Source organism: Nicotiana sylvestris, chromosome 9, assembly GCF_000393655.2.
Source record: "Nicotiana sylvestris chromosome 9, ASM39365v2, whole genome shotgun sequence".
In the NCBI taxonomy this organism is placed as follows: domain Eukaryota; kingdom Viridiplantae; phylum Streptophyta; class Magnoliopsida; order Solanales; family Solanaceae; genus Nicotiana; species Nicotiana sylvestris.
The window spans coordinates 114,631,005-114,639,944 of NC_091065.1; the positions used below are offsets into that span (position 1 = coordinate 114,631,005).

The following is an 8,940-nucleotide window of genomic DNA, read 5'->3' on the forward strand; positions in this document are numbered from 1 at the left end:
TCAGTCAATAAATCGAAAATTGTCCCAAAATTACTTGTTGTTAAATTTCCTATAATTGTGGTTTTGGTTTGAAATCGAGCTAGAGCTTGACATATCCTTACCAGATGCACCAGGTTTTGGACAATTAGTGTCACTAGTTGATTTTCCAGGGTAAAATTGTAAGCTAGGCCCTATCCTTGTAGCACCACCTCCAGCCAGGATGTCGGGGAGTGGTCTGGTGGTAGTGGCAGCGATGTCACAATGGTGGGTTGTGGTTGATTTTTTGTCATTTTTTTGCTTTTTTATTTTTCTACTTTGGGTAATTGGGGGGAGGGGGGTTATGTTAATGAGCCGGTTCATAATTTCTTCTTTTGGTGTCAAATTTGGGTCAGTTGAAAGGTCGTCGGTTAGTGTATTTGCAAAATAGATTCATAATTAATGTGATATCTATTTGAGTGGACGAAGGGTGTCATGTCACCTGAGATTGGGTGGGTTCTCGGGTGAGGTATTTGAGTGTCCATGGAGTGTGGTAATTTTTCCCCATTAGAGTAGTCCGCTGAGAGAGAGGTTGGGACACGTAGGTGTTTGGATATGGGTAATTATTTGGGCTGGGTGTTTCCAATTGGGTGTGGACCCTAATTACTTGTTTAGTACCAGCTTGGTAGTCCAATGCCATAACTTCAGCATTATTTATGTCTGAGGTTGGGCAATGGGTAGGGGCCTCCTTGTAGGCATCCTTAAGTGGCCCAGAACACATTGGTGTCAGCTTCATCCGGCCCCATTCCCGCCTTGCATTTGGTGTTATACTTGGGTTGGGGCTGCGTGTATTGGGTTAATGGGAAGTGGGGGATGGGCTTTTATTTATTGACAGGGCCGCTGCGCCTATTGTAATTTTTGGACAGGGTATTAGTGGACTTAGAATTGTATTGAGCAATTTTGATTTCCAGAAACTTACTTGAATTTGCATCAAACATTTTTACCTGGATCTTTTGTGCTTTTGATGCATGATGCTGATTGTTTCCATTTCCATCGTTCCTTTCCTTCATTTTTTGTTGACCTCTTTTCTTTCGCCTGGGGTAGGATACTGTCTTCCATCCATCCTCCTCCCCTTCCTTGATGTTTACCCCTGAGTTTTTCGGTACCTTTTGTGACAGTGGTGGTTGGAATTTTTTGAAGTTGCAATTTTTGGTTGTGTGACTAATTCTTCTACATGTTGTACATAACGTACCTTCGCCTTCGTAAATCACTGCTTGCTTGTGGTCTCCAATTATTACTGATATTTTCACTGGGGTTTCCAGGGGTACTTGAATATTGATGCGTGCGTATCTTCCTCTAAATGTAGAGGAGGTGCATGAGTCAATTTTGAGTAATTTGCTAGTTTCTTGCCAACTTTTTCCAGTATTTCTTTGTCGTAAAAGTCTGTTGGTAGTTGGGGTAGACGAATCTTTATGGTTATGGTAGAGAGGGTGGCTTCTTGTGGCACAAATTTTGTTCCCATTTATGTACTGATAGGAAGTTCCCAGAGACCAACCATGGCCCTAGATGTAGTTCTTTAGCCATATTTTCTTCTAGACTAAATTTGACAATAAAGAAATCTCATCCTAGGTTAATCAAGATTAACTGTTCAGATGGTTTTCATAAGTCAATTAGTTTAGAACGAAGATAATGGTGAGGCATTCTACGCCCAAAGACCTTTATGATAATAGAGAAGCGCCATGAAAGATATAGGCGGTTCTTGTCTCCTTGGAAAAGGGCGATTGAGCCTTCAATGTTTTTTCCTTTATTATCTTTGATGTTTGTGGTGGAATCCTCGTCGTAATATTCCGTTTGGCTAACTGCCGGTTTGTCGAGAAGCATTTCTTTATAGGAATGTGGTGTTGTTTCTTCCACGTCCATTTGGTTGTTCTTATCCAGCGATTCCGGTGGTATGATTGGTGATATAGTGGTTGCATTCATGTGGGTATTTTTGAGAGAGAGTTTGTTACCTCTCAATGGAATTAGTACTTAGCAAAACCCTCGCTTTGTCTTGCTTGTTCTCACACTTATGTTATGACCTATGCAGGGAAAGCCGGATTATTACAATTTGAGATGAGGAGTTGAGCTATTCCCTGAAAGATGGACAAAGATAATTCGTGTAATGCATAGCTTATCATACTCTTTTTGAAAGGTAATTCGTGCAAAATGACTTATTTATTTTAAGGGCGAGTTTGCTCAGAATATATTATTATAGGGAAAGTTAAATTAAAATTTCTAGTGATCAGTTAAGCGCTAGGACGGGTAGGTCACGCCAATGCATCGGCCATGGCTATAATCATGCCATAACGCACAATTCCTTTTTATTGACGAATTATATTTGAGTAGAAATAGCAAGGATTGACCATAATAACAATTTAGTGGCTAGATCACATTGACATGTTCTTTTCTCGTTACACTCTATTATTAGTTATTGGTCGATGGAGATGAGTTAATTTTTATATCTATAGATTGATTTTTTATTAATAAATTAAATAGTAATGTAAAATTGCTATGATTATGCAAAAATTCATGATGGAAAGCGTTTTCTCCTTTAATTGGCCATATACAATATGAATTCGTGTGGATTCCAGATACGGATGCTTAACTTTTTTCTAAAGAAAACTTGTATGGGGTAAAATCGGTTAGCAACACGTAGATGAATGACGAGGTTACACGTGAAACTGAAGATACATAATATGTGAGCCAGTAAATAGTGGCCGTCGGATACAAATATGTGTTCGGTGCTGTATAAATTCCGAAGATATAGGAACCGACAGTGAAGATTTGAAAGGAAGACATCGGTTGAATAAGGCAGCATCAATGAACAACCGTTACAAAGAATCTCTGTATTAAAGACCAACCGTTATACAATTATCTGTGGGGTTTTATTCTCATTCAGGGAGGGCTTGATTTTAGGATCTTGTCTCCCTTAATAGAGCTACAAATAGAAGAATTTGTATCCACTAAGGGACATGAAAATTCTATCCGCAAAAGCTAAAATCAGTTCTTATTCTATAAAATTGCTCTCTTTATTTTATTCTTAAGATTGTTCTTCTTACTGCTATCGGAGAAGCTAAACTCATAGCCAGACTTGTATTTTCTTTTAAGTTATTTTTATAATCTTATTTCTGTTCTTATTTATTTCATATTTCTGGATCAAATTAATTCGTGTGTCTATAAATCACGTTATAAATTTAACTGTACCATTTACGGGTAAACAAAACTAAACAATATAGAAGAGAAAATAAAAACAAGTTAGTCTCCAATAATGTAAAAGAAAGAAAATCCAACTAGTAAACCAGTGCACTTGAAAATATCTAGTAGCCACAAAGTATATCTACGGCAGCCTCTGGCGCTTAATCAAAGAGGAAAAAATTATTTTAACTTTGACATTTCTATGGCCATGGCTGCATGGTCATGTTCAAACCAATCTCCAGCTTCACTCTTTCCTTATCCTTCAAATTTCTATACTAAACCCCTCATTCATTATCACCCTCTAGCAATTCTCTATTGCCCCAAAAATGGTTCTTTTTTGGACGCAAGTTATGCATTGGCAATTGAAAGAGCTAATGAGGTACTGAGAATTGAAGCAAAATCTTTGGTTTTTGAAACCAATATTGAGGAGGAGAGTAGCAATAAGATTGAGATAATAAATGAGAAGATTGAGTTAGCATTGAGAAGAAAGAAGAGGAGGAAAAGAAGAAGGTGTTATTCAGAATGTTTGGACATGGATAAAGGAGATAAGATTTCCATTTCTAAACCTGTAAAGACAGGTCTCTACTTAACCCTCAAAGAAGAGTCAGAGTATTCTTGGTACCTCAAGGTGCGACTCTGAAAATCATCAATTACACTAATTCCTGCTTCATAGAACTATACAATTGATTTAGTTCGTTTACGTAAAAACTGTCTTTTTGTAGTATTATTTTCTAATAGCTTAAACTTCATAGAAATCAACTTTGTAATAGAGCAATTTGATTGGCCAGTTGAAAATAAATACTACTACATGTCCTATCCTTAGAACATGTTTAACTACTACATGGCTTTTTAGTTCATAATTTTTTTCCCCTTAAATGTTGTGGTAGGAAGAAGCAAGAATGGAGACATTGAGAAAGAGGGTTGAAGAAACAAGTGAGATTGAAGTAAATCCAAATCAATTAGCTAAGGCTGCAGGAATGAGCAGAAGAAGGCTAGATAAGGTCTTGATTAATGCTAAGATATCACAAAAGAAGATAATTAAATGCTATACAGGGCTTGTTGTATCTGTTGCAGCTTCATATCAAGGCAAAGGATTAAGCTTACAAGATCTAATTCAGGTTTCATAACTGTAATTTGGTTTCATTGGCATTGGATATTCGGTTTTCCTTAATTTCTTCACTGCCAATTAATTACAGGAAGGAAGCATAGGTCTACTTCATGGTGCTAAAAAGTTCAATCCTAACAAGGGGTATAAGCTTTCTACTTATGCTTATTGGTGGATTAGGCAAGCTATTACTAGAGCCATAGCAAACAAGTCTCGAGTTATTAGATTACCGGTAAGCTAATGCATTATTAATTAAGGTCTTCTGTTACTAGTATTAATTTTCGCCATTGTGATGAGTGTCAAATTTTGTGATGGTTCTGGGCAATGGCCATCAACTTCTGCAGGCAATGAAATACTGTTAATTCAGGCTCATTTAGTCTATTAACAATATGCACATTAGGCCAACTTCTTCATGGACTTTTCCGGTTAAGTAGATATATGTAACTGCCTTTCTCCTTTCTTTAAGTACATGACTGCAAGATAAAACTTGTAATTAGTGAAATGCATTGGTTAGTCTGTTATATGCAGGGGAGTATATCTGAGCTTGTGCCAAAGATTTGCAACGCCAACACTGAGTTAAGCAGAAAGCTACAGCGAATGCCTTCCTACGATGAAATTGCAGAAGCTCTTGATATGGATGTTTCAACTGTTAGACTAGTTATTGAGAGAAACCGAGCACCAATTTCCATTGATCAAATAGTAACTAGCCAAGGATACATGTCACTGCAGGTTTGCCGCAAGCCTTTGTTGTTTCTACAATTGTTTTTCTTTGATTAGCGTCGTTAATGAGAATTATTTGCTTATAAGCTGCTGGAAAATATTAGTCTTGCCTACATGGATTAACTTGTCTGCACTTCATACCTGTAGTACTTGCAATGAAAAGAAATGAACTACTAGTAAGTGAAATATAAAAGGTAGCATTTTTCCTCAAAAAGGAAAATAATCATAATAATAGAAATTTCCTTTTAACTAGTAACTAGTAATAGATAGAGTAGGAGGAACTAATGCAATATAGTTGAGGAAAACACATAAACATGCTACTAGACACCTTTCATTTATTTTCTTATTGCTCCAATTCTTATAGGGGATGATTGTTCTCAAGAAAATTGGGAGGAAACAGAGAGGACTAATTCACTACGTGCGAATAGATGGAAAGAAATGAAGGGGAGAGGATAGGAAAGACATACTTTTTAATCTTTTTGCTAAAAGATAGAGCATATTTCTCCTTTCTTTGTCAACTATTTAACCACATTAATATTAACTTTATTATTCCTTGTCCTTCCATTATTTCATACTTGGTTTTTCCACCTATTTCCTTTCCTTCATATTTTAATCAGTTGACTTAATCCAAATATATGAAGGGGAGACTTGGAGCAACGGAAACTTGTCTCTGTGTGACCTATAGGTCACGGGTTCGACTATCTGTTATTTTTTGCATTTCGATCATCTTACTATCTTATTATTTATGTTGTTTTTACATTGTTTCTCGGTGTTGTCCCATCTTTTTTTCTTTTTATTATTGTGGTGCATATGTTTTTCTGAGTCGACGGTCTATTAGAAACAACCTCTCCACCTCCACAAGGTAGGGCTAAGGTCTGCGTACACACTACCCTCCCCAGACCTCACTATGTGAGATTATACTGGGTATGTTGTTGTTGCTGTTGTTCGAGCCGTGGAAGCAGCCAATAATGCTTACATTAGGGTAGATTGTCTACCTCGCACTCCTTGGGGTGCGGCCCTTCCTTGGACCTTGCATGAACGCGTGATGTCTTGTACACCGGACTGCCCTGACTTAATCCAAATAGATCTAGTTATTGAGCTAATATTGATCATGCTTGACTGATAATTACACACGAAAAACCATGGAAATGCCCAATTAAGTATAAGTAAAAACTCATGCCTTTCCTTCAAATTTTGATTATCTTGCAGGATATTATATCAGGGCCTGAAGACATATTACCAGAAGAAATTTTGAAAAGACAAATGATGAAACAAGACCTGGAGAAGCTTCTGCACAATGTGTTATGTGATAGAGAAGCAAAGATTCTGAAATTGCACTTTGGCCTCAATGGAGATACCCCTCAATCTTTTGAGGAGATTGGAAAAGTACTTAAGCTTTCGAGAGAAAGGATCAGACAGATTAATTGCACTGCCTTGTCAAAATTAAGAGAAAGTAGTATGTTAGACAGCTTTAAAATGTACATAACATGAATATATTCTGTAAAGCCAAGACATTTGTTAACATTATCACACGCAAAATTGAATTGATATATAATACTAAAAGATCAACAAAGAGTTAATGCAGAACCTTTTGCTCTGTGGTTTAATGATTTATTTAATTACTTTGGAGTTAACTTAACCAAATGGAGAAAAAGAAAACTTTATAATCCAGTAAAACTATGAAAAATCTACTAAGCTGAACGTAAATCTTTATTATGAAATGAATCAATGTCTAACTCTATTCTTAACTCTTAAGATAGTTAAAAAAAAAACCGTTTTGGATAACCAAAAGTTAAAACAAGTTTGGAGCAATATATATTATTAAGAAAATATAACATGCAACTAGCGTTTGTAGTCCAACGGTTAGGATAATTGCCTTCCAAGCAATAGACCCGGGTTCGACTCCCGGCAGACGCAATTAAATATTTTGATAAGTTTCGCAATTGTTCCTTTTTGCTTTCCAATCATTTCGAACTCATCCATGGGAAAAATAAACTGTACATTCTGTAACTCAAGTCCATATGGAATGTAGTTGCATACAAATTTTTTAACCATGAATTGTTTGGCCAAATCAAGAAAAGGGTGTGTAATTGGAAAATGTTACTCAAAATAATATGGTTATTACAAGTTGTCTAAGTGTAGACGGGAGTTTTCCCTATCTTGAAGGGTGGACACCGAATTATAATTTCATGGATTTTTTCGTTGCTATACAATATTTGAAACTTAATTACCAAATTTGTTCTAATTTTGTATATTACCCACCCTAAACAAGGATTACTTACAAAATATATACATTCCACCTTAAAAGACTCCAAATCCATTATTAGTACATTCAATCAAGGGATTTAGTTACACTTTCTTGTTTTTTCTCTCCTCTCTCCTTCTTCTCTCCGGATCAAACTTATATTTAGGGATTTTTGTTTGATAATTGTTGCAAAATACATTCGTCAAAGCCATGAGATACTGCTGAAGTTGTCATCTTTCTTTTTTTCTCTTTATTTTGCTGGTGGATTTAATAATAGAATAGGTGTGAATATTTTACAACCATTATTAGGCGGTGGTGGCAGTGTAGGAATAGAATTTCTGCGATCAAATTGGTAAATAAAACATCTGGGTTGTTGCCTTGATGGAATCTGCCGGGTTCGACTCCCTTAATTCTTTACATATATGTTACTATTTATAAAGATAAATAACGGATACTTGAAAGAGGAATTACATTGAGGAAGCAGAGCAAAGAACCAGCCAATGAACCCCCGATAGCAAGGAATGCCAGAAAATGGAAGCCAAATATAGATAAGGGAATATTTTTAGAATGACAAGCTTATTTCAGAACAAGTAGAGTAGACCTGCTATACTACTTAGGCAGCTTATACAGGAAGTTTATTGCATTGGTTTTTGAAGACTAGATTAGCAAGGGGTTTGGAGCATTTTGATTGTTATCTTAGCTAGAATGTAAGCTGATGTAATAAGATTGTGATAGAGCATATTTTTAGTTGAGTTGCTGGACTTGGTAATAAAAGTCTCTTTATTTACCCAAAAAAATAGATAAGTGAAACATACATCAGTTTTCTATTCATGTTGAACATATATTGACACTAGAACTCATTATCAGTTCTTGAGACCATCTTGCAGTGATTCTATGTTTGAGCATATACACCTATGTCTAATACAACACCTCATAGTCGTGAACTCAACACCTAAGCTACATGGCATGCATCATTCAATCATATAGTAATATTTTCTTGTTTGGAAATGAACAGTTTTGTATCATCAAAAATACATGCCTTGGCAGCAACAAGCGTTTGTAGTCCAACGGTTAGGAAAATTGCCTTCCAAGCAATAGACGCAACTCTATTTTTAATAATAGGGTTCGTCAAATTTTCCTTTTTGCTTTCCAGTCACTTAGAACTCATCCACGGGAAAATAAACTGTACATTTTTAACCCGCGTCCATGTAGAATGTGGTTGCATACAAAACTGGGGCATTTTTCCTATCTTGGAGCGTGAACAAGGAATTATAAAATCACTTGATATGTAATTTTTATGGTTGTCTTATACAATTTATGACTCTTTCTAAAAGTAAGGCGCGGGTTTCTATAAATATCTTCAGAATTTAAAATGCAGCGCCATTATCTATTTTCAACCATTGCAAACACCATGCAAATTTTCCTTCTCATCTTCGCCAACTAATTTTCGAGATATCTGTTCCAAACATTGGTTAATCAAAAGGTGCCCCTGTACTTGAATAATATGATACCTCGTTGACACGGTAGAGGAAAGTGTCCCAATAATACTGTTTTGTGTAGGCTTGCTTCTTGTTGGATGTTGGGAGATAAATTTTGTGTTGTTTCTTTACTCTATGCTTAATGGTAGATGCAGCTGGAATATTCAGTTTTAGTACCGAAGAGCTATATGAGAGAAAAGGAA

General features: G+C 36.0%; 1 protein-coding gene and 1 non-coding gene across 2 annotated transcripts; both read left to right on the forward strand.

The window, feature by feature from the left end:
• Window positions 1–3,341: 3,341 nt before the first annotated feature.
• LOC104231679 (RNA polymerase sigma factor sigD, chloroplastic) lies at window positions 3,342–6,601 on the forward strand. Its single transcript, XM_009784715.2, has 5 exons — window positions 3,342–3,817; window positions 4,077–4,307; window positions 4,386–4,526; window positions 4,823–5,023; window positions 6,224–6,601. The coding sequence occupies exons 1-5, from the start codon at window positions 3,392–3,394 to the stop codon at window positions 6,503–6,505; spliced, it is 1,281 nt and encodes a 426-aa protein (XP_009783017.1). The 5' UTR covers window positions 3,342–3,391; the 3' UTR covers window positions 6,506–6,601.
• A 258-nt stretch (window positions 6,602–6,859) lies between these two features.
• On the forward strand, window positions 6,860–6,931 carry TRNAG-UCC (transfer RNA glycine (anticodon UCC)). The gene has a single exon. It is a non-coding gene; the product is annotated as a tRNA-Gly (tRNA).
• Window positions 6,932–8,940: the final 2,009 nt, after the last annotated feature.

What these genes read in the sequence shown, in the direction of transcription:
- LOC104231679 (XM_009784715.2), top strand. Translation starts at nt 3,392, where the DNA reads ATGGCCATGGCTGCATGGTCATGTTCAAACCAATCTCCAGCTTCACTC. An exon ending in GCTTACAAGATCTAATTCAG is followed by an intron (nt 4,308 to 4,385) that starts GTTTCATAACTG and finishes AATTAATTACAG; the next exon opens with GAAGGAAGCATAGGTCTACT. An exon ending in AAGGATACATGTCACTGCAG is followed by an intron (nt 5,024 to 6,223) that starts GTTTGCCGCAAG and finishes ATTATCTTGCAG; the next exon opens with GATATTATATCAGGGCCTGA.